This window comes from Pezoporus wallicus, unplaced genomic scaffold, assembly GCF_028554395.1.
Source record: "Pezoporus wallicus isolate ANWC-B61680 ecotype Strahan unplaced genomic scaffold, APGP_CSIRO_Pwel_v1 contig_5069, whole genome shotgun sequence".
Lineage (NCBI taxonomy): Eukaryota > Metazoa > Chordata > Aves > Psittaciformes > Psittacidae > Pezoporus > Pezoporus wallicus.
Window position 1 is genome coordinate 2130944 of NW_026642361.1, and position 26998 is coordinate 2157941.

General features: G+C 35.9%; 1 protein-coding gene across 5 annotated transcripts in view; it reads right to left on the reverse strand.

The window, feature by feature from the left end:
- Positions 1-26998, reverse strand: part of TMTC2 (transmembrane O-mannosyltransferase targeting cadherins 2) — a 256741-nt gene that overhangs the window by 70788 nt on the left and 158955 nt on the right. For all 5 annotated transcript variants that reach the window (XR_008974934.1, XM_057429504.1, XM_057429506.1 and 2 more), the window contains exons 4-7: positions 15024-15138; positions 3599-3684; positions 2564-2748; positions 849-927 (exon numbers count right to left, since the gene is read on the reverse strand). Coding sequence is in view for 4 of the 5 variants with exons in the window: in XM_057429504.1 (XP_057285487.1) it covers positions 849-927; positions 2564-2748; positions 3599-3684; positions 15024-15138 (465 nt within the window). In the remaining variant the exon portion in view is untranslated. The remainder of the gene's footprint in view (positions 1-848; positions 928-2563; positions 2749-3598; positions 3685-15023; positions 15139-26998) is intronic.

Consider the following 26998-nt stretch of genomic DNA (forward strand, 5'->3'; position numbering starts at 1 on the left):
GATTTTAGCCATTTGTATGAATATGACAAAGCTCAGCACTCAGGGAAAATAAGTCTCCACTGAATTGTATGAATTCTTAAGGAAGTGTTTATAGCATTATTGACATTAGATACTTTGTCACTATGACAAGAAAAGTAATTAATTTAGCATTTACAGAGGCATAAATTAATTTAGGTTTTACAAACACATAGCATCAGTTACAACTACAATTTTAGAATATTTTTTTCCTATGCCCTAGTACTTGTAAGGAGCTAATAAAAGATGTCTTTCTGAATAAGTAGACAGAAGTGAGTGGTGCCTCCTTTCTGCAACTGTGTCAAACCGAATGACATCAACCAATACATTCTCTCATACATTAGGTACTGGGAGAGAAGGGAGGGATGACCACAAAACCCCACATGCTTCCTGTTTATCCTAATTGTTTCCACATATAGTTTTAATTGCTCTACCTTGAACTACTTTAAAGTAAAGCATCTTACATCCTTTTCTGTCCCAGAAAGGAGCTCACAGAGTTTACTGGGCCAGACATTGAGGCTGCTTAGAAGAAACAAATGCCCTTTCAGAGAGAATTCCACTTAATTCTCCATGCATTCTAAACATAAACATGCTGCATAGACACTCCTAAAGACATCAAGTATCTAACAGTCATATATCATTTAGTGTGCCTTATGCAGTGTTGCAGTTGCTGTCATTTAAGCTCTGAACCTGGTTTGGCTTGTATCTACTGAAAGCAATTATTTTGGTTTTGTTAGCTAATTCATTTCAGCACCAGTTGCCTGGCTAAGCTTTTTTGTATCACCCTGCCTAACACCTTAAATACCTTTCTAAGGCAGTAACAATGCACTTACCCATCATGTTGTATAAGCTCTGTGGGGCAAACTGCCTTGGCATTTTCTGTATTGCTTCTTTGTAAACCATGAGGGCATCCTGAAAAAGAGACACACAAGTGGGATAAATCATTAGTAAAGAACCAATTTCAAAACCAGTCTTTCACATATACAGTAAAACCAAACTATCTTCCTTTCAAAATGAAAGGTGCAGAGAGAAAGAAAACACATCATAAATACCAGAGAAAATTAAAATTTCTCATTTATATGTTTTTACAAAGTCAGTAAAGCTTATTGACAAGAGATCAAATTAGTTCCAATATTGCAACTCTCTATCCCTCAATGACTCACGAGTTTATAAACATATATTGTATAGACTGTCAGAGAATATGGAATAATATCAAACTGCAGACAAAGGACTTTCTGATGACTAAGCTACACTAAGTGACCTAAAATTATTGTCTACTGCCAAGTAATAACAAAACATAATCCATACAAATGAAGTCGGCTCCACAGAAGGAATGACAGAGATTATAGTGTCAAGAATGCCAAAATTGGATTCCCTTGCAAATGTGCCGTGCCTTGAATTACTTGATCACACATCTATGATTCATTCAACACTTAGTATGCTTACTGGTCAGTCTGTTAGCTGTGCATAATATTCTGCATCATCCCATCAAACAGTCACAACCTGTGAAGGCTGAAATACGCTTGAGAAAATCTAAGTGTATGATCAACTCAAGGCTGGATCAGACTGCAATGATCACCAAGCAGAAATCTGATGGTTTATATTCTTAAAATCCCTTGTACCTCCCAGGCATCAAACTCCACCTCTACGATCTATTGGTCGTGCAGACAACATGCTGCTGTTCTCTTATCTTTATGGATGTATTAGCTGTCTGTGTTTTAACCAATTAGTAACTGCCATCTGAGAAAGCTGGATTCAGCATACAGATGACAAAGAGTTCACGGAGCTTGTGCATGCCTAATCTTAAACAGCTGAATTAACTGTCATGGTCAGGAAGAGTTATATGGATCAAACCCATGCATAACTCCTGTCTGAAGTATGCTCAGCAAGGCAAAGGGAGAACGACTCCTTCAAATACTGCTAAAGGTAAAAGTCAATCAAATGTCCAGTTTTAGTAATTTCATCAGGGAGAATGGAGAGGAATCACAACAGCCACATTTGCACATGTAAATGAAATGGGATGGGTTGGGTACAGCATAGGGTTACATTAAAGATATCCAACCCACATCAGCACTTATCTGAAAATAGCACATAGCGGGATGTTTTTAATCACTGAAGTTTTGAATTGTTCCAACTAGTTCTTGTTTTTTGAGGCTAGAAAGCAAACATAATTGCATTTTTTCAACTAAAGAGGGACTTACTCTGTTTTGAATAAAAAGCCAGTACACTTTAGATCGGCTGGTCTGTAATCAGGCTATATTCTTTGCATACCAGCCATGGGGATAAAGACAAAAAGAATGAATTAACACACAACAGATGTGACCATTGCTAATGTTGACCTGACATCAGAACATCATGCTGCTAATTAACGTCATCACACCTGTGGCTATAAAGAATAAATATTCCCTGTAGAGAATGCTAATCTTGATTTGGTGAAATTCAATCAACTTGTGCCTGTGATGTATTTTGAAAGTCTGGCTGGAAGCAATAGCTATTACTTATGTATGAAAGTTTTATCATTATACAGCAGAAAAATCTGGAGTCTTACCTCATAGTGTCCTTGCTCATGAAAAAGTTTTCCTAAGTTATAAAGACAGCTAGTAACAGAGCTTTTGTGGGCATGAGGGTCTTTCAAATTTTCATCAGGGATCTCTGAACACTTCAGGAAAGTCCTCCTGGCTTCTTCTGTCTTCCCTTGGTTCATCAGGATGATACCAGTATTTAAATAGGCAGCTGTGAAGAGGGAAAAAATATTATCTCTTGATGTGGTTCCAATGTTTCAAAGTAATATTTGAAAGATATTACTTCAAAGTAATATCTGAAAGAGATCCCATGGTTATCTAATCTGGGGTTTGTATAGTATAGATCACTCATGGGTGTAAAGAGGAACACAGAAGAGGTAAAAGTTCAGAGACAACTAAAGAGAAAGTGGCTATTAAGACTGAGGAAGGAGGGAACAGAACACTGGTTAAGCAGGGTGCTCCATTTTGTTCCTCTTTTTAGGACTGTATGAAGCATATAGCATCACTATTTGAAATGTCACAAAAATATATACATATATTCATACATATATATCAAGTATGTGTATACATACATATATAGAAGATTTAATACTGAAGCTACAAAAAAAAAAGACAGCAATCTTAAAAGGTATCCACTTAATTTTGGAACCGATTGCTAGCAACCTTGTATGGATTATTTCCCTTTTCCCCCAGGCAAGAAAGGAAAAGTAAAAGGACTTCAAAAATATGTCTGTTACATCACATACCTCAAAAATAAGAAACTGGCTATATGAAACAGAAAACAGGAGACTGAAAATTTGGGCAACAGCACTTATGGCTCACCACCCCAGATCAGAAGCAGTGCTGTCCAGTGTTAACTCATTAACTGCTTCTTCTGTACACTACGTTAAATGTAGCTGTTGACTAATAAATGCTTTCAAACAAAAAGTGCACATTTTCATTTTTTGCTTTCTGAATTAAAAACTTCATAAGAAAAAAAGTGTTATTAAAGACTAGGAAGATTTCCTTAAAAAAAACCCTGTAGTCAATATCACACAAGTTTGTATAGTTGAAATACTTACATGCTAGTGTGGGTCTGCTACTAATTGCCAGTTTATAGTAATGCAATGCCTCCGAAAACCTGCTGTTCTCCTGAAGTAGTAATCCTCTGCGTAAGGAAAAGGAAAAAGAGAGGGGGAGGTTACTGCAAAGAATAACTTCAAAATAAATGTTGGGAACAAAACTAAGGTAACAAACACATGCTGACTGGTATTTCAGAGATACAACTCTGCGTGTTACTAACAATTAAACGGGAAAAACAAGATTAAGTCATAAACATCAGGTGCATTCACATGGCTTTAAAAAAGCAGATGTTAAATGCAATAATTGGGCTTTTTTGGAAACCAGGAGATTCATTTATTTAGTTGAGAAAACGGTAGACTGTAAGACTTTTAAAAGTGGATGAGGTATGGTGGTGGTATTTTTAAGTCATTCATGTTTAGCCTGTCATTTTCCCTTGACTTGAAATAAGCAGCTCTTTTCCAAATGCACAATAAAATTAACACACTTCACATGCAGTTCCATAAGCAGTCCTCTTATTAAGTAATTTCACTACATTATTTACTGTACAGCTGAGCACCTACACCAGTTCAATTTTTCCCAGTCTTCTTTCTGCTGTGAACAAATTTAATAAACAAAGAGTATCAGAATTGATGCTGAATACTTCCAGTTCTCAGTTAGTTTCATAATCCAAGGGCTTTAATTAAATTTCTCAAGACAAACATCCTTGTGAATTACAATTTACACCAGCCACCCAAAAATTTCTCAGAAATAAGTGGTCTGGACATCATTGATATGCTTAAATGAAGGCTCAAAGCATTACAGTGTCCGTGAAGTTTTAGAAGACTGAAAAAAGCATACACAAATACATTTAAATCACAAGGATCTAAAAATCCATAAAAATTAGTCATTTCACAGTAGAGACTTAGGTCTTATTATCCAGGGGTACATGTCCCTCTTCACATACCTCAAAATATCCAGGAAAAAAATAAATGTAGCTGTTTCTTTTAGGTGGGAGGGTTATCATCTCTATTTGTAGTTTCTCTAACTTAACAGCAATTTTCTCTTCTTCCTCTATGCTTTTATCTGCTGATACCTTTTTGAATTGCAAAGATCCTGGATTTTTTCCATCTCCAGTATCTAATCAGAGAAATTTTTTTTTCCCTCCAAGTCTCACAAAAACTTTTTGAATTAAATCAGTAAACTTTAAGGGAAAAAATCTAACCCAAACCATATTATGACTCTAAAACAGAACAGTGCTTAGCTAAAGAAGTAACCATCATCTACACTGGTTCCTTCCCATCGTTGGGTCAGGCTTTAACAGAATGGAGGAATAGTCCCTCTTTTTTTCTACACTATCAGCACCACACAGCTTTGCTTCTGAAACTCTCAAGTAACTTCAAATTACATAGTAAACCACTTCTAATAGTAACAGGACTTACACTTAGTTGGTACTTGCAGTAATGTGAGCAATGAGGGGATAACATTCAGGATATTTTTTGGCATGGCACCAAGGCTTTTAACTAACTGTCAAGCATCTTGCAGGTGGCAAGAGGTATGATTGTCAGAATAGCAACGACATTTTGCAGATTTTCTAGAACCTGAATTTTGTTTACTCTAAAAAATTGTATAGTGTTATTATTCCAGGGGATGATATTATTGTTGTTGTTATTATTATTATTGCATTTTGATCCATTTTTCTATAGATAGAAATAGAATTAACATAAAAATAAATGACTTGCATTGTCTGACATTTAAGCAGCTTTTTTTTTTTTAATTAAAAAAAAACAACCCAAAACATAAACATTCTTAAACACAATTTTGTGACAAATTTATCAGAAAAGTTCCATTTATATTTTAGTTCTGGAATAAACAATTTCACATATTAAGAGAGGTAATACAGTAATTGGTCAACTTGAAAAAAATAAATTACTCTGGTGAGTGTATGACACTTGTGCTTTTTGGATTTAAAGAACTTTTATTTGTAATTATTATCAAATTAATCTTCTGCGTTCACTACATGCTTTAGTACTGACACACTTGATTAAATACTTGATACTTTTAAGGTCTTTTGGTCTACTTGTCTTTTTTTCCTTTTAAGTTATTCAATTAGCAGACATTGTCTCTCTCTTGCCCCCCACCTTGTTTTTATATAAGTCTAAACACATAAAAAACCCACTAAGCTGCTCAGATGTGAGATTGAATGCTGTATTCCAGCAAATAATTGTTTGTTTCTATTTGTTGTAAGGTTTGTTAGAACAAAAAGGAGAGAAAAAACATAGGATATAATTTTAAAAACCTTGACAAGGCATGAAAGTGCCTCCTTTTCTTGTGAAATTGGTCTTGATTGATCACTGGTTTTCCCTGTGGCTTCTGACAGTGCAAAAATGGTTAGATTTATGAGTCTCTAGTTCTAGTTTCAGATTAAACAAAGTCAGGAAAAGGCTTAAAGGAAAATCAAACAATAAAATTTTCAGCTGAATAAAATCAGGGGAGCATACTTCTGAGAGATAGCTGGCTTGAATGTCCACTGTGAAGGGACAATTAATTTAAATAGATAATCATCAGTTAAGATTATGAACATTTCATTAAATTTGCAAAGCATTCCTGAATTTACAGTGAATATTAGAGGAGTTCAAAAAGCAGTTATATTTCACTTCCAAGATGACAAAAATTACATTGTCTCTAGCTTTAAGCTCAAACAAAACGTAGGCATATAAATATGCTCACAAACCTCTGTGTAATTACTCATAAAATGTGACTAAAACTAAATGCAAACATTTCAAATTTAATTGCTGCCAAAATTAATACTGCTTATGCAACGTCTGGCTTCTCTTTCTAAGGCATGTATTATAATCCCAATCTCTTAACTACATTATTAGTTACTATTACTTCCACAGTTCTATTGCCTCATTCACTAAACAGAAGGAATATAAATGAGCAGTAGTTCAATATTTGCTTCTGTCTCCAGTTTTGACACATAAAACACCACCACCTTTTTATAAATATTTACCTTTGGAGCAAAATACAAATAAGCCCCAGAATCCCATGACAAAGTCCTGCTTCTTTCAAAGCTAGTTGAAGAAAATCTTCACATCTTTAGGTCCTATATTCTCCTTTCTGTTGCTGCGTTTCACAACATCTAAGCCATTTCCAAGACAAAAATCATATTCATTTTCTGCTAGGCATTACATCTGAGAGGCAGACCCAAGGTTCTGAGGGACAGTGCAGCTCACCCTTGATACCACATTGCTACATCAGTGAACCTAATCAGAAGAGATAGCAGGGCCGGTGAAGGAACAGCAGCCCAAGGGACAGACCCTGGGAGTGGAGGATGGATCTCCTCTACTCAAGGCTCTCTGCTGGTTGCTCCAGCAATGTTGCGTTCAGGCAGCAAGTCCAAGGTTTGCCTCTGAAACGATTACCTTTGCAATATGTTAAGTTGCATTAACAAGTCTTTGACAAGCTTCAAGTGGACGTTTGACTATACATTTATCCTCCTCCTCCAGAAACTGGTGAAGTATGGGTTATTTTGTCACTGAAATGCTTCCTTTTTCATTGACTGTAGTCTCATTTCAAAATGAAGGCCAAAGCCATGAAAGCAAAGTTCAATATGCCTCTTGTCTTATTTTCACTTTTACTATCTTCCAGCTAGAGAATTTTCGAAGACTAAAAATTACTTTGAAATCACTAAAAATAAAACTTTTCTATGCCAATTCAACTAGAGAATTGCAAAGTGTTCTTCAAGCAAACTGACCATGGTTGAACAGAAAGAAGTGGTGTCATAAGCTCTGAATTAATTGATGCATAATTAACAGAGTAAGCAAAGCTTTCAAGAAAAGAACTGACTCACTACATAATAGAGGAGCATCAACAGAGGTCAATGAAGTGAGACCCACAGGCCGTAACAATGAAAGTCCATGACCTCCTTGAAGTTCTTAGCATTTCATCAGCCTTGTTTTGATAAACCCATTTCCATCCTTCCTCCTTTATGCAACCCATTATCCTATAGCTGGTTGCTAGGGTTTCAGTCAGAAGCTGGCAATGGCAGATGGAGTCTATGCTTCCTCATCTACTGGCTCTCAAAAACTTTTAAACAAAAATTAGTTCCTTTCCAGTCACCTGGAAAGGAGTGATAATAGATTAAAGGTCTGTAAAAATGGCAAACTGAAAAAGGTTTGATGCGTGAATATTTCCATTTTTCATGTGTGTGTGTGTGAAAATAAAAAGGAAGACTAAATGTTTAGCCAAAACTTTCCAATTTGGCTAGTAAATGTACCTGATTGCACAATCAATGTAAAATTTGGTTGCCATTTTTTTTACTATTCTTTATTACATTGAAGACATCTTTAAAAGGTTCAGGGTGCATTTCTAAGGTTCGACAAATATACAGTTCTACTCCATTTCCTTTTAAAAGAGACCGTTGATTTTTATCTCATATTGCTACTTCCTTCGCCTATAGTAAATATGGGAAGAGTGGAGGAAGTTTCTCTGAATGACCAATTTCTAGAAGCAGAGGAAGAACATCCGTCAGCTGGAGTTCACACTCTGTGGGCACTGCTGAGTCTCCAGTAGCTCACCCCTCCCAGTGGCAGGGCACATGGATATGTAAAAAAGTTCTTTGTATAGCTAGGAGTGGATTTGTTCTTGCCATGCCTTTCCCCTTCTTTGTTTACACTTTGAAATGATAATTGCTCTTTAGAGATCACTGGCAGAGGGTAGAAGGTGTAGAAAGAATACAAAAGCAGCGATGCAGTACAAGGCATTGAACACAAGCCAGTGGAGGAGCATGGCAACTGGCACGCATTTGAGTACGTACCTGTCTGTTGTGGTTATAGAGACACAACACCTTCTCTCTTCCTCATGCAAGGATGAACAAAGGAAAGCATGTCCTTGACATAAGGATGCTTGATACAGAAGAGTAAACTCAAGTAATACACTTGGATAAAGAGCTTAAAACCTTCTAGCACTTTTTAATGAACTTTCTACAGTGGATAAGAATACCAAGCTAAATAAATAAAAAGCATAACCCCAAAATGCATGCAAAGTGCAAGGTCCTACACCTGGGTCAGAGCAATCCCAGGCACAGCTACAGACTGGGCAGAGAAGAGATTCAGAGCAGCCCTGTGGAGAAGGACTTGGGAGTGCTGGTCCATGAGAAAATGAACATGAGTCGGCTTCAGTGTGCGCTTGCAGCCCAGAAAGCCAACCGTATCGTGGGCTGCATCAAAAGGAGCGTGACCAGCAGGTCAAAGGAGATGATCCTGCCCCTCTACTCTGCTCTCGTGAGACCTCACCTGGAGTATTGTGTGCAGTTCTGGTGTCCTCAACAGAAAAAGGACATGGAACTGTTGGAACAAGTCCAGAGAAGGGCCACGAGGATGATCAGGGCACTGGAGCACCTCCCGTATGAAGACAGGCTGAGGAAGTTGGGGCTGTTCAGCCTGGAGAAGAGAAGGCTGCATGGAGACCTCATAGCAGCCTTCCAGTATCTGAAGGGGGCCTATAGGGATGCTGGAGAGGGACTCTTCATTAGGGACTGTAGTGATAGGACAAGGGGTAACAGGTTAAAACTTAAACAGGGGAAGTTTAGATTGGATATAAAGAGGAAGTTCTTTACTGTAAGGGTGGTGAGGCACTGGAATGGGTTGCCCAAGGAAGTTGTGAATGCTCCATCCCTGGGGTGTTCAAGGCCAGGTTGGACAGAGCCTTGGGTGATATGTTTTAGTGTAAAGTCTCCCTGCCCATGGCAGGGGGGTTGGAATGAGATGATCTTAAGGTTCTTTCCAACCCTAACGATTGTATGATTCTATGAAAATGGCCCCCCAAAAAACAAAACACAGAAGCGGTTGCTTCAAGTTTGCAGTTCCAAAATTTTATTTTCTCTTTACTCCACCCCCCAGTTGTAAAGCAGATAAATTAAAATGTTAATTGAAACATGAAACCTTCATTCAAAGAAAGTTTACCTACATAACTGGGAAAATGTGAAGTCTATCAGATGGAAGGAGAGTGGGGAGAAAATCAGTGGCTCCTTAAGCGTAGTAAGACAAATGCAGTGGAAGAGTATAAAGTTTCTTTCCAGAAATAGATGAGGATGAAATTACTTGGAAAAAGTGAGAAGCAAATTCTGGCTATATAGAAATGATGCACATCACTTCTATAGATAGAATTGCTCATTTAAATTACTAAAGCTTTCATAAAGTGACCAAGTACAATACATAGGAACATAACCGGCATCAAGGTAAACAGGTATGAGAGTGAAATATTTATAAAACTTTCAAGCCAGGTAAAATATTGAAATATTTTAATCAATTTTGTTTACTGGTTGATAACAGTTAATACAGGGCCTGTTAGCTATTAGTTTGCCATGACTGCAGTTCATTCATACCTCAAGCTACATTTATCCCCTTGATTTCAAGTGGGATTATCTACAAAGAACTATATTTATCTGAATGCTACACTGCATATCTGTACTTCATATAGATCCTACAGAGAGTCCTGAAGCAGATTTCTGCACCACTGGTCACGTAAGTGCTACCTCAAGATCTGGTCTCACAATATAGCAGCTTTTACACATTTCAGCTACTGTCTTTGAGAAAGGAAGAACTAGCTGGCAAAGCAGAGATTAATTCCAAACAGGTTTGTAACAAGTCTGCAGTCACAGCTAAAAAAAAAAAAAAAAAAAAATGGGTATTTTGACAGCAGATGATGCATTCTCTTGGCTTTTTATCTCAACATTTTGCACTAAAAAAACCACTTCTGGACTATCAAGGAAGAGGAACCATAACCGTGACTCATTTCCTATGACGTGAAGTGGTGCAGCAAACACAAAACATAGTTCAAACACAAAAACTACATGTTTGTAGGTGAGCATGCTTTCAGTGCTTTTTATCTCTGATAGCTCAGCACAGGAGATTTTTATGCCAGAACCCTTAAGACGCAGAAGCAGAGGGGACACAATTTCAAATGTTGTATAGGTTAACAACAGACAAGGAAGAGCTTTGCTCATATTGATTTTTATTTGAGGATTCAGAGTTAAGCTCCGACTATAAAACACTTCTACAATCTCAGACTTTACAGAATTAAAATTTCAGCTACAACTGAAGACTTCACCAAACAGAAATCTAAAAAAAAATCCGCATTTATTGACATAGTACCCTAAGTTTGCCAAAGTTAAGTTTATGGAAATTCATATTTGTTCACACAGCCCTGTATCACTAAAGGCAAAATGGGATATTTTGGGAGAGAAGCGAGGGAATGGATGTTTGGTAGAAATTCATCATTTATAGGGTATTGTATACTCCAAAACTACAACATTTAAAGCAATTAGTATAATTTTAAAGGAAATTTCAACATTTATGTGAGATTGTGAACATCCTTAAAATTGACTGAGAAACTCAAGATAATGTAGCTTACCAATACAGATCATAAAAGAATACTCTAAGCACAGGTAAGCTTAAAAGTGAAATCATGTATGCAGAACTTTTGCATGATAAGCCATGTTACTTTAGGCATTAATCAGAAGCAATTTGAAACAATACAAAAAACCCCATGAGCTTTATCTAATAATCATAAGGCAACAAAGACTGAAAAGCCAAAGCAAGCTAAAAATAGTTTGGTTTTAATCACTGCCTAGTTTGGAAGAACAAACTACTGTTTTTCTGCAGCTCTGTCCTTGGTACTTCACAGTATTAAAATACATGGATTTCTCAGTTAAAAAAAAAAAACAACAGAGAAAGAAATCTCAGTTTACGCTGATTTACTACCCTATGAAATCTAGCTGAAGTCAGCAGTGCTACACTGCTTTGAGATGCTGGCTTTGAGATTTATTTGTAAAAATTACCTGCAGCGCAGTCCCAAGATGTCAGAGAAGTTATTCATAGGAGGCCGCTGTATATGTATTTTTGAAGTACAAACTATCTTATTAAAGTCCTATTGTAACACATTCTCCATTTTACAGTATAAAACAACTGAAATCCTTTCTGCACTGAAATTGCTATAAAAATCTCAAATGTTGTCAGAGTTGCCAGGAATTTGCCCTCAGTTTTTCATAAGTTTCAGAAAACAAGCTTCCAGACAAGACTTCAAGTCCTTAGTCTGAGCTCAGGTTTTGCAAATTCCAAGCCACAGATCTACAAGACAGACTGGGTTACAACTATCCTGAGGTATAACCCATGCATACATTTCACTTATTTGGACCTGAGAAAATGTCAGCAGAACAAATCTGTTTTTACCCATACCTGAAGTAGTGACGAAACACCAATTAATGTTAGCAGGGTTTTCCCCCCTCATTTTTTCCCCCTCTTTTGTTTTTATAAATTAAAATAATAAACATTTTTCTGCTGGTCTCTAAAAGGAATTTCTTTAAGGTAACAGAATTGACACATCTGAACACTATGGGAAATGACATGAATGAGACAAACCTTCAAATGGAAATTATGTAATTATGCAGTCTAAATTAATGTGGTTTAAATTGTCCTAAATGGCAAAAGCAGCTATAACTCAGAGCCATAAGGTATAACTATCAGAAAATAAAAATATACCACTGAAATCAGCCATTCATCTAATGTGTTAAATCCTCTATATTTAAATGCATTTATAGGAAATTGCTAAGCCAATGTCACATTTTAGTTTCTTGAAAGAGACATCATCAAATACTTCTATTTATGTAGTTTCTCTCTTTGTTTACTACCGGTTACAATTTGTGAGTTAATCCTTGTTATTTTCCTCAATCAGATAGCACTTTGTTATTGCTCTCTGTGAACAGGTGTCCCTGCCCATGGCAGGGGGGTTGGAACTAGATGATTCTAGGTCCTTTCCAACCCTAACGATTCTATGATTCTATGATTCTATAACACTTGGCTGCATGTGCCAATTAATCTGTAACAAATACTGAGATGTAAGATAAAAAAACAATAAAGAGCATGTGAGACTACAATATACATTGAATATTTTATGTCCAAAATACAGTAATTAGAAATGACTGTAAGGATGCTTTTTTTCCTAAAGTTCCTAAGTGACCACTTCAGTTTCAAAGGCACACACTAAAAACCAGAAACAACAGATCTAACTGGCCTCTCGTAAGCACATGTAAGACACATTTTTCCATTGCACAATTTTTTGTAAAAGGCTCCCATAGAACCGCGCATGAAAGCTGGGCCGAATTTGCAAGGGAGCTCTTCAGAGTATATGCTTAAAATAATCACTTCGTTTGGGTCTTGTAATATCAAAACACACTCCATTCACCACCTAGTTTTCATGCTAGATATGGAAGCATCCAACACATGGAAAGACTACAAAACCAAAAAATAAAATGATGCAAGATTTTTCAATTTCAGCTGAATAACTAACAGTTGTGTGAAGCTTTTTATTTTAAAAGAAAAAAAATTAATTGTATTTAGTATAGTAATAGCTTAAGAATTAGAGATCCTTTTTTGCATAAGCATATGTATACAAACACTATATAGCAAACACTTTCCTCTGAATATACTTCCTTAACTTTCACAGGTATATATAAGGTAACTTCATGCCCTACATATTGTAACCAACATTTCAGTTAGATTCCTTTTATACAAATTCAGTAGAACTTCAAGAAATGTTCTATTCAACAGAAATCAAATTCTTTAGGTGTGTATGACTGGAAAGCTGGAACATTATCAGCTTGTTCTGAGACCAGCAGAACTACTGAAATCTGCTTTCTTTTATATCCCTGTGTTTATCGCCAAACCCCTTTCCTCTTCTTACTCTGGTATTAACTTCAGTTTCCCTCTATAAAAATTTATATAAAAATTTTAATGGTTGTAATTTTCATCCCCCAAATGAATGGCGTATGAGAAATTTAAGAGTATCAATCTGGTCAGATTTTTCCCTACAATCTTCTGCTGTGTTCAGAAGATATTCTTTAAATGTGAGCAGAAGGAGTTTCTTCTTAAAAATATGCTTTTCACACTCTCCACTGCCTAACAGACAAAAAAAAATTACATATGTGTGCAACTGATGTTTATTAAAAATATACATGTTTTCAGATAGTAGTTTGATTTTGGAACAGAAATTCTATTATTATTTTGAGCTCCCAGTATGCTTAACTGTACAGCAGATTAATGAAATGGGCAAATTATTCCTTGTTAAACATGGAAAAATGTAGAAAAAAGTCTATTATGGTAAACTTTGTTTTGGATATTATAAATGACCATTTTAAACTGGACTTACAGGCAGAACATATTTTTATTTAAAGGGGCCTACTATTTGCATTTAGGTTTTGTACGTGTCTTTTTGTACAGATACTTTTCACACGGGACATAATTTTCATGCTACTACCTAAAGTACAGCAGTCACCTGGATATAAGGTTAGATATAAGGAAGAAGTTCTTCACTGTGGGGTGATGAGGCACTGGAAAAGGTTGGCCAAAGAAGTGGTAAATGCTCCATCCCTGGCAGTGTTCAAGGGCAGGTTGGACAGAGCCTTGGGTGACATGGTCTAGTGTCCATGGCAGGGGGGGTGGAACTAGATGATCTCAAGGTCCTTTCCAACCCTAACTATTCTATGATTCTATAATTCTATGATTCTGTTCTCTGCACACATCATGAAACAACTCATAGCTATTGAAGGTGATGAGCCCATTTGTAGCACAGCCTCACTATGGGGGCTTGGGCTGGGTGGGTGGTGGCAGGAGGGGAAGGAAGGGTGAGTCCCAGAATGACTAGCAGTGCTGTGCAGGGCACAGTGAGATGCCCAGCCACAACACCTAGAGAACCAGCCTCTGCCCCACTGGGGAATGCAGCACTATCTTGCCTCAGTGAGAAGCTTAGCATGACACTAGCTTTGGTGTTCATGGTGTGGTATATTAATGAGTTGGGAAATCTTTATAATTATTTTGATGCTCATGGTATTTATTCTTTTACCCCCTACAACAGGATTCTGGTAATTAAACTTTTTTGAGCCTATGCTGCTCTGAAATCAGTCATAGGAGAAAAGCAATTTGCTATTTTAACATTTAAGTAAGCCCTCTGGAGGTAACCAAGGGGTATTGGTTTATGCTAGGAAGTGCTTACACCCACTCCACCCACCAAGTATTATTCAGACTTGAAAAAGAAGTCTAAATAACACTTCTACATTTTAGCTGAGTCAGAAACAGATGGAGGGCTACTGTTGCCAGCTCATGTATATGCACTTTGTTCAGTGTGAGGTTTTTTTAATTCTTTTTTTTTTATTCTTTTAAAGCAAACAGATCTGTGAGCTTACCTTCTCCATATCCAACACATGGATATACAATAAAGTTGACTAAGTAAAGGTCCTGTCCACTCCATAGTTTAAGGATCACAACTAATGAAATAACTATACAAAGCAACAGCTATAATATCATCTCGATTTCCAGCAAGTAAATCAATAGCTCCATTCACAACAGGTTTCACAGATGGTCCAAGCCCAGGAAAGCCACATATACTTACAAATTATAAAGCATATCAGCCATGTTGCTGCGGTAGTACAAGGCATTTCTATAGGCGCTTTCAGCTTCAGAAATCTTGCTCTGGCTCTTGAGAACATTTCCAAGGTTACCCCATGCTGTCAAGAGGAGAAAACGGTACTCAGAAAGAGCTACAATCCAATTACACATGACAGAGTATGCAAGTATCAGGAAGTTCCTCAGGGAGACAAACCCCACAAAGAAACTATTTTTATGGAAGGGGAGGGAAGGTTGGTCCTTTTTTTCCCTGGCTCTCTGGATCTCTGCATCTTACTGTGAGATTCACATTTCCAAGTGGTGATCTGCATACATTCTGTGTACATATAGCTTTCAGGTGGGAAAAGGAACTTTAAAAACAAAATACGTCTCTATGATTTAGAAACTACAATAGCAAAAGGAAAGGACCATTTTATTTTATATCACCTCTAAATAAAAATCCAGAGTGAAATGTGGAACTGGGGCATCTTCATAGCTTTAGCTTTTTTTTTTTTTTTTTTTTTAAGCTATCTACTCTAAACAGCAACAAATTTTCCCAGAGCAGGCACAGCTCTCACTGAGGTATGAAAATTTGACAAATGATGCAGGAATTGAAAGAATGGTTAGGTAAGTAACCAGGATTAAAGCACGCCATATGGATATAAACATACTATTCAGATCACTAAAATGCATTTTTTGTCTACTTGGAAAACATATGGTTTCTTTCCATACAATTTATTATGCTATACAATGTGCTTTTATATTCCATCTATAAAGGACTTGAGGTAAAAAATATTTAAGGCTCCACATGTATTCCCTTTGCAGTTGTGTTGAGTGGCACAACAACTGTACTTAAAAAAGAAACTGGAAGTAACATTTTATGGAAAACACAGCCCATGTTATTCATAATTTAGGAAGCTAATTTAACTGGCATTATAATTACAGTCTATGTGTATACATTACAAAAACCCCACATTATACTTTCAAATACATTAAAGTTGTTTCATAAAACAGTTCTACTTTCACAAGTATTCTTTTTATGAGCAAAAACAATGGAAAGATGATGCATGCCCTTTCCACCAAACACACAACATACGGCAAACCATTCTTCCCTCCAGAGGCACTAAGTATAAACATTAGCTCAAGTAGCAGTTAAAGTCTACTGCTTCAATTACTCAAGCAGATCTTTTTACAGGAATTTGTATCAATCCTGAACAATACAAACTTTCAATGTAGTTTTAACATAACACTGCTAAATAGGTTTATAATTATTCCAGATACATGTTTTTTCCTCAGAAAGTGCATTGCTTTGAATTTGCTCTGGTCTCCTGCAGAAGCATCCTGCCATAGGGATGAAAAAGCAGCAAACAGCACTTTCCTCTGAGCAGAATAAACTAATCATTGCTGGGAAAAAAATGATGGAGTCCTTTTAGGAGTAACAAAAATAATGTCATCCAACTGTGCACAACAAATTTTGTAAAGGCAAAAAAAAAAAAAGTAAATGTAGTATTGCTATGAGAAAATAAAGTCTCTTCTGTGAGTCACTTCATTTTAGACTAGTATTTCATAAGATAAGAAATAATTCAGACGATATTTATCACTAAATCGATAAAAGTCACAAATGTTCCATTATACTCCTGTTTAATGAAATAAAGCTGCTAAAAAATCAGAAGAAGGTGACTACCCAGCTTATAAGCATTAACACTTGGAAGAAAAGAAAAAACAACCCAGATTTTCTTTTTTTAACTAATTTGTGAAAACACTCTCTGATGTTGCTTCTGCAGTACAATTTCCTGTAGTTGTATGTTCCATATAATCTGTAGCTACTTTTGTTTTCAGTCTGATCTCCCATAAAAGAGCACTACATCAAATGACCATTTTGACTACTATTAACAATTCCCTGCCATAGAGTTACTGGCTCCCAACCACTTCGAAGCTCAGTAAGTGAAAGGACGTATAGAAGAATGATTCGGTTCATCTTTTCATCTGTTAAGACTGGAAAAAAAACCTATTAACACTGTTCAATGTATTAGTTTCTCGTCCACACTTCACGCTGTATGCTCCATTTTTTATCCAACTTAAGTTTTAAAGCAATACTTTATTTTACATTCTGTGAAATAATCTGTCACCTTTTTATATCAATCAATATTTAATCTGATTTCGTTTGAAATATATTCCACTTAGACTTTTGTTAAAACTTGTAAAACCGTGAACGATTAATTTAACTTAATGTAATATAGTAGAAGAAGTGATAGTAGCAGAAAACAGCAAACATAAACCACAGTAATTTCACAACTTATCGTTAAAAGAAACATGTAAACCAAGGGTATTTTACTTCCTCAAACTATAAAAGCTTAGTATAAATCTTCACATCTATTTAAACACAGAATTAGATGAATGACCTAGTTCTGGCTGGAGATGAAGCTACAGAGAACATTTTGTAGAATAAATGCTTACATTTAGAGCTCATACTCATAGCCCTAGAAGTTATGAACACCTATTATCTGCATCAGTCACATCCTCTTGGTTGTTATTATATGACAGAAAGAAAAAGAGGATGATCTACATGGAAAAGAGGCTACATCAGCTACTCAACAATATTCACTCCTTCTTTTGTCTTAGGGAACACAACTAACCTTAGGGAAAAAAAAAAAATCAGTTAGTACCTACATCTCTGGCACCCGATTTCTCAATCCACACCTCAAAACAAACTTCTGCAAAACTTTAGTAACATTGGTTCAGCTATGCGCACATTCAAAAACAGAAACAAAATTATACCTGAATGAAGCCACATCCCTATTAAAAACATTCCCTATGATTTCAGCTGAATTTCAGCACTCAACTGTTTTTCATCTGTGCATTATGAGAAATTAAAAATTAAATCCTCAAAAAAAAGGAAACTAGGTCAATAATTCTGGAATTTAGAATGGATTTTTATTCCACTGATTTTTTATATATCTATTCTTCATATAAAATCTGTAATACCTGAAATTGCAAAAGGATATATTCATAAGAATATATTAAGTATATTCATAAGTATATATTAAATATTCTGAATATTCTGAATATTTAATATTCAGAAGATGCTAAAGCATATATATATATATATATATATATATACACACACACCACAACTTAATCTTTAATTACAAGTCCAATTTTTCTCCTGTTGGAGCCCCTACTCAGTACAAGCTGTGAATGAAACAGCTTTGTAATATTTACTTTTTGACTGCTGCTTAATTCCTTCTGCAAGGAAACCAAACCAGTCCCAGGTCTTTGAGAAATAATACTCCATCATACCATGGGAACAAAGGTAACATTCACATATCTCGCACACCTACAAAACAGTCAATCCATTCAAACTCCATTGCCTATTTTTCCATAGATCATAATCAATATAAATGGGAACATTTTAAATTAAATCCATTCCATCATCTTGTATCCTAAACCAATTATAAACTGAAAAATCTCTTAATGCTTGAGAATCCCAGTGCTTTGCAGTGCAATCCCAGTGCAAATTCCTTCTTTGCAGGAAAATAGATCCTTTTAAAAGAGTTTTGCTGCTGAAGATTTTAAATAAACAGCAGAAGAAATTCTGTAGCACTAAATAGGAAAATAAACAATTGTTTAAAAGTTACCATTTTGGTCGAATCAAACTAGATTTCTATTAAACTTTAAAGATTATATTTATGCTACCTTGCAGTGAGAGTAGGTCAACTTCCCAGTCATTTAATTGCTTTCAAAATGAAAATGAATCTGACAAATTTCAGCTTCAAATTTAACATGATTAATTTCTTAACTACCTCACTGAAACTGAGAATTGAGATTTAACAAGCCTGAAAAATAGCAGGTTAGCATGCAAAACCTTCTCTAGCCTTCATTCTTCAACAGAACAAGGCAAATAACAGTGAAGCAGGAACAACACTGTCCACTCCAATCTGCCTGGATCTATGAAACTCGTCTCTTGCTAAAGGAACAGTTGAACTTTCATCTTGCAATTGAATTATGAAGACAAATGACAAACGGAAATGAATGTGTGCAAATATCTTAATTCAAATAAAATTTTCCCTATCTACTGAATAAAGGATCATGATATGCTATTCAGTGAAATGGAAATAACAAGGAACAAAGTAAAGTTTCAGAGAAAAGTATTCAGGTGATGTAAAAGCACATATGCTGACTTCTTCATCCTATAGTTTGATATAAATAAATAAATAAATAAATAAATAAAAGGAAAGGAAAGGAAAGGAAAAGGAAAGGAAAGTGCTTTCTTTCCCATTATGTTATGCCAGTGGGCAAACTGCCGTTTGTAAATCTTCCTAGAAGCAAACACTTGAAAATGGATTAAAGAAACATTCAAAATTCACATCAACAAATTACTGAAGTTTTCTAATACTGTTTTCACCTTAAACTATCACTCAGACATATTCACAAAATAAAAGTTAAAACTATCAATCAGACTTATTCACAAAATAAAAGTTAAAACACAAAGTGATGAACACATTAAAAATGTTTAGTACTTGAGTGGGGTGAACTTGAACAAAGACTGAAGTTGTTTAGGGAACAGCAAAGTCATTTGTAAACAACTTGTCAGCAGTTCCAACTAGCAACTTCAGTTCATAGAAAATGCACATCAAGCCAAGAAAACTTCTATAGAGCTTTACAAATATTTGTGCATTATATACTATTCTTTAGCTTGTGAAATTAATAACAGCAGTTCCAGGCTGCATTCCCTGTCTTGACGGTCCTTCTGCATTTCTCCTGACTCATCTATGAAAAAGAATTAAATGTGTAACAATTACTATCTCTATGTTTATCATAAAAAAAGTTTCGGGATGAAGAGATGCTGGTCCAGAAAAAAAAAGCCTTCAATATATTTTTTTGCCAGAGATCTGTTGTCCTCTGTTATCACAATTGCATTTATGATCCCATGCAGCAGGCACAAAAAGTATGGTCCTGAGCAACATTTATGATAAGGAACCCTAACACAGGAATCTTAATAGAGGGGGAGTTCAGAAACTGAGTCCTTGATTTCAAAAAAACCCACTAGCACAGCAAAAAACCTGACTCTGATATTTGAACAAATAACCCATTTCAGAGCTGTAACAATTTCTTCAGCAATGTAAATATATATTGGCATGCTCCCACTACAGAGAGGGACAGTATAAGTAAATAAATAAAAAAAAAAAATCCATTCAAACTTCAGTAGACAAACAGCATGTGCTTTTCTTGTTAATTCTGAGTAAAACTGATCTCTACCTTCCCTTCTGGAAAGAAAGCATACCTGCCATACTGGACAAAAGATAAGAGAAGGTAGCAAAAACATATGAACCAACCCACTTTAACTTACGTAAAACTCCTTAAAGAGCAAAGATGTGCAATTCTGAAAGATACTCCACAATTGCAAACTACATGAAATGATGATAAAAATAGGCTTTTATCTGGCAAGTTTTTCAATAGTATTTTTTATTTCCTCTCCCTCCACATGAAAGAATGGAAAGATGGAGGTATCATTGTATCTCTGGCAAGAGTGGAGTGGAAACTATGGTAATTATCAATACAGTTACCAACACAGTTATCAACACTTTAGAGGTGCTTTTACTTTGTGAAAGTAATGTTGATTGGTACCAAAACCATCATCAAGTTGATAAACAATGCAGCTCCTCCGTATTTCCCTACAATTTTACACCTGAACCATCAGTACTCTGAACTTCATGAAAAAGGTATTTCTGTTCCCCCATTTACTTTGCAGACATTAGATTTCAACTCAAAGATTATTAAGCATGTGAGCCCAACAGATGCTGTAAAACTCCAAAGAAGCATCCTGTTGAAATTCCTAGCCATTATCATTTATAAGGCATTTACCTGGACAATGACTGAATGGGAAGAATTCTAATTTTACTTTTCTTGAACACTTTTTCCTGTTTCAAATATTGTCCAAAAGGATTTTCCATTTGTTTCTTTTCCCTTCCAAGGCTTGAAAGTCAATTACAAGTAAGATATGCCCATTTTATATAAATCAGTTCTTCAGTACAGCACACTTATAACCTCCTCATGGTCACAGCATCAATATTTGAAATTTGCATTATGCTTGGTGCAAAGTTTTATGTTTTTATTCATTACAAGCTTGTTGAGTTGGAAAATCAGCAGGAAACAGGTTAGAACAGTATGGCAAAATTTAAAACAAGAAGGTAATGGTACTAATTACATTTCCCACTTTGAAATGTGATGTTTTCCAAGAATTACATCACAGTATGATTTATTTTCAGGGGGTTGTTGGGTTTTTTTCCTGAAATTAGTTACTTCAGTTGTTACTAGCGTAATGGAGTCAAATCTGAAAGAAATAAAATAACTTTTTTGAAAATGATGAAGTTTTATTATTTTCCAGGTGAAGCTTCCAATAAAGTGACAAAAAATAGCATGGGGAAGATACCTGTGGCCTTGACCACACTGTGCATCAGTTTTTATGGGCTGTCACCATGAGAGGATTTATGAATGCTGGATTAACTTCTACAAGTTTGGAGCATAAAAACAAACAAAAAAATAACCTCCTGTCTTTCGCTATTAACTTTTATGTGGACTCAATTACTAGAGCATGACAATCCAGGTTTCCAGTTTAGGACACTTTTTTTTACCATCTGTTCTTAGCACTTTTTCATTCTGCACTATAAATTACTACTTTACAGCTATCAGTATGAAAGCCATGAATTCCAAGCACCTCACCCTGTAGCAATATCACCAGAATGCAGGCAGCATCAGGTGCAGCAGCATGTTGTGAATCTCTCTCATCTCTATGGTAGTAGCATACAGAATATTGAATATTCTTAGAACTTTGCCTAAGTGTGTTTTTCTATTCATTCTTAGCATCTACACTCAATATTTCTAGATGAGGTATTTTATGAACCAAATTGTTTGCGTTACCATCTATCTGAAGCTCCACATTAAAGGCTGAAAGCCACATATTGCCTTCCATAAGGCACTGGACCATTGCTAAGGTTAGAGACTATTCAAAAATTAAAGAGAATTTTGTGAAACAATGATGACAGCAGGGGATGCCTCAGTAAAAATAAACTTAATGTACTATGTAGCTTGCATAGAAAGAAAATTTCTTTTTCTTCAGGTTTATACCTTGAAAACAGATAGATTCCTGTTACCAGACTGCTTCTTCCTGCTGAAATTACAGGTGCTAAACTGGGAATTAAAGAAGTGTATTGTGTTCACAGATCTGCCACCGGCCTTTTGTTCAGATTTGTTGTTCAGGAGGCTTCACGTCCTGATGCCTTTCTGTTTGTATTCTTGACGTTTGTTACTCTACCATTAATTACAAGATTTTTCTGGTTTAGTATCTGATTGTATCTCACTGTCGGTTTGCAGAGTGCCTACTGCAGAAATGCAGCTAGACACTAATGGAGCACAGATGCATGATAACTTCTGGAGGAATGAAATAAAGGAGAAAGAGAAGAAAGATGCAATGAACATTTCCCCATATGATTAGCATTCTCACAAAATGAGGGCCAAGAAAACTAAGTTCCTTACAGTTTAAACATTATGGAAACATTGACGTATGTGTATGTATTTCATGTTTTGATCTATGTTCTTAACTTTTCTTAAAGGGTCATCCTTCCTAAAACACATTTGGGAACGACAAAGCTGTAAAAAAAAAACAACCAACAACCAAACCCAAAAAACCAAAACCCTGTAAAATCTGACATTCCTTTGAGCCTTCTAAGGAATTCTAACAGTAGTTTATTTCATGACAAATAAGTTGAAACATTAAGAACAATGTTTGTAGATGGAAAATCCATCCTACTTAAAAAGAATAAAAATGGATTTGCAACTGAAGTCAAAAGTTTCCAACATCCAAATATTCCTAATTACCTTTGTTGGGTAACGCCTGAAGAGCATAGCACTAGTCATATCATTCACATCTGAAAGATTATAACCACAGCTATAAAGAACAACACCTTTTCCTCCTTGAAAGGTTAAATTCATCAGCAGCTTACAGCTTTTTCCTTTCAAGTGTACTAGTTGATAAAGTAGAGTGATGCTCCAGCCTTAGCACTCATATTTCATCAGGCAATTACTTTGTTCTGGATGGGGAAAGAGTTTCATGAATAGAGACAATAATAGGTTTCCCCACTAAAAATTCTGAAAGCTCAGTTGCATGCCCAGAAAAAGGCAATGAAAAGAGCTCAATGTTTTAGATAGCTTTTCTACAATAAGGACCCACTATCTCTCACAAAGATATATCAGAAGATCAATTAGACCATGTCTGTTAAGTGGCTTGCAAACAGAAAAGTTCATGTAAATGCTAAAAATTATTATCTGAAAAGTGGAACACATTTTGCATAAGTTCTGCATTATGGCTTATACAGCTCATTATATTTTTCTACTGTTTTTTTTAAATATGTCATAAATTCATTCATATCATTCGCAATTATTTTCCCCTCAAAACTTCACTTGTTAATATACACATTTTGATCAAGTTACCTCATTTTGCTAACTCAACAGCCAAACTGCCCTGTTTCTTGTTTCCTAAAGTGATACATGGTTTCTATACACCCATAATTTATGAGTTTAATCTACTTTATACACTGAATCTTATATACATATCAGTGGGTATGTGGTAATGTTGAGACAGACTGCATTAGAGATTTACCACCTCCTAACTTTTACATATTATTCTCCTTTTTATTAAGAGTGTTATTTATATCGTGTGTTCAACGCTTTGTTGATCAATTCCAGGGCTTTTGGAATGACAGCAGGTGAAAGAAAAAAATAATTTAAAACTATGCAGAGCTCTGAAAGCTATCCAACACCATGTCAGCATCGGTACTGAACCAACTGACTTTTGGCAGGCAGTGCTTCAGTTTTGTTTCTTAGGTTTGAAACCCTGATGCAAATGGTATGAATGCATAACACTACCATACTCAGCATTACAACCTGATATACCCGCTCCACTTGCTATGTTACAGAAAATAAATTTCTGCTCCTCAAAGGATAGCACAGTGGCTCTGTCAGCTCAATGAACTTCAGAGATGAGACTGAGCAGCTGGTAAAGTGTTCTTAGGCACTACCATTTACTCTGTTTAGTCTACAGTATGGACTCCTCATTCAGCACAGGACATACTTGCAAATTTTGGTAATCCAATTAGCTTTAATGAACCTAATCTCAAACGTGCGAGGGCTCCCTAAACTGTCTGAATAGTAAATATCACATTAACACATTAAATATCACATTAATGTTGTTTTTAGCCAACACCCAGAATAAAGCAAGCCATCAAAGAAAAATTTCAGGTATACTCACATACTGATGCACTACATGTGACAGACTACTGTATGAAAAAATTCTTGCCAGTACTTTTGTTTAAGGTACAACAGATTGAAATAGCACTGCCTTACTATTCTTACTTATGTATCAACAATGTAAAATATTTTCAGGATAACATTACAGAAACTTTCTACTGAATAGCCCTCGCTCACAATTAGTCAATAAACAAGTTCAGGAGGAAACATGCTTCCCAGCCACTCATCTCTCAGATGGAGGTACCAACTCACATCTCCCAGGACCTGACTCAGTGCAGCCAGTGTGCTCCATGGACAGTCCTTCCACTTTCCCCACTTTGTTTTACAGACAAAGCTGTCCTGTAAACGAGATTAAGCCCATAATGCAAGTGTTCATACTGCAGAACCTCTAAAAAGATTCAAATTGGAAACCACAACCTCATGGCAACTTTGTAGGTGTCCTTTATAAATAAGCAAACAAACAAGACACCAACACACACATTGCTCTGGATAAGTCATCCCATTTACCAATTTTGTACAGTTCAGTTTTGTTTAACATTTCAACTCTTACGAAGACATTCTGGTTAAGCTAAAACTATTGCAAGACTTGTTGAAAATACAGGTTTTCTGCCTTCCAAGCTGTGCTGGCACACCCCAATCCATCAGGAAATAACTTTTCACATGTCAGAAAGGTAATAAAAGACTGGTAAACATATATTATCTTTTATTTAAATGGAAATCCTGATGCTAAAGGAGATTCATGATTGATTCATGTGTTTCATGACACAGAGGTTCTGGTGGAATTACCACTGTAAGGAATTCCTGCACCTATCACCCTCCAGGCCCATCTCTCCTGTGAAAATGAGTTTTGGGAAGCTCATGGTATGTATCAGATGCATAAACTGATCCAGGTTTGTTTGAAAAGACAGATCACAGTACCTTTAACATCTAATCTAGTCAATGCTCTGTTCACAGCAGAGACTGATCACACCTTTGTTTGCACAGCTTCGTTAGCTATGCACTGTGGTAACACCGTAAGCTGTTACTGCCATAAAGTTCCCATTTCATAAAACTTCATAAGGGTCAGGAACAAAGCAGTGAACAGAAACTCTTATGATATAAGGAACTGTGCTTTTTTGAGGTGATAAATCATGCAAGAAAGGGAGAGGAGGCCAAAGGAGCAGAAAATACAAGTGGACAAAGAGGAGAGCTCCAAGCATGCTGGAAAACTCAGGATTAACCCTGAAAAACTCTTCAGAGCACCAAACTGACTCAGGCAAGGAGGTGACCGTGTACTAAATCTGTCAAATTACATAATTTTTTTAAACAGCAGGCATAGTTCTAAGAAAAATTATCTATGATACAGTTTAAAATCATGTCCCATGTTCAAAATTATGTGAGTTGTAAGCCAGCCTTCTGCAGAAATGGAAGAGTGCACATCGCTGACTGAAATGACAGCCATGGTCCTCAAAGCTGAAAGTAGATGGATTGTGTTGGCTCCTTTCCAGGAAACAGGAATAGAGAGGACAGTGTCCTGGAAAAGTGCCAGAGGAGCCACAGAAAGGGGAAAATCAGTGCTAGGTTGTCAAACCAAGAGAATTGTGAGAGTGCTCAAACAACATACGTCAGACTTGGAAAAGGGAAATTAGTGCATATCCAGGAAGCAGGCTTTTCGTAATACTTCAAGTTGTATGGTTTTGTTTATTTTGTTTTAAATCACTTATTAAGGCAAGACAGAGCCTGTGAAGCCTTGCCAGCCAATACATATCCACACTGGTATGGAAATATAGGCGACAGGGAGGAAGGTGGGTCATGAAATGACCTCCTTCATTTTTTGCCAGTAGTGAAACTAATTAAAGACTTTATTATTAACTACCATCTTTAACAGTCCACATTCTAAATGTCTTCTGTGTTTGAAGAACTGAAAGAAAAGTTCAGTGTCCTACAATGTCTAAGCAAAGAGAAGGAAATTACGTTGAACACTCAGTCCTTCTGTTTTGTGATTTTTTTCTGTAATTTTAAGCAAAACTACATGCAAGCCTTTTGCACATACTATACTTGTATCAGCCATCATTTCATTTTTGCATGTGTGAGGGGTGGCAATGATGACAGCCCAAGCTTAAGGGCTAATAAAGCTCCCTGTTACAAAGGAAGGGTATTGGAAATATTAATAAAATACTTGCATTTATCTATCTACACTGGAATTTTACAGTGCCAAGAGAAGTATAAAGAAGCATGTGTATAAATTACTGTCCTGTCCACATTAAAGGTTAACTTCTCTACAAGATTTATGTGATGGGACCTTAGTGTGTACCAGTATGAAACCCATTACAGACAGTAAAATGAAGACATGTAGTCCATGGTGAAAATCATCATGTAAAGGAAAAATTTTTGCAGTTGATATATTTTCAAAAAAAAAAAAAAAGAAAGTAAAATAATGAAACAACTGGATGACTGACTAATACATTTAAACAGACATGCTCACCTTGACAACCAACCCAGGTAATCTCATTTTCCTCTAATTGATAGTAACTCTTTCCCAATAAAAAAAAACAGGCTGGTTTCAAAGTACCCACAAATATGGACTGAAGGCCTGACTTTTAATAAAACCGAACAATAAAATCTGTCATTTTCTGGCAAAGAAAATACCAAATTTAATCCATTTCACTCGATATGCTACAAAACCCCCATCTTGCC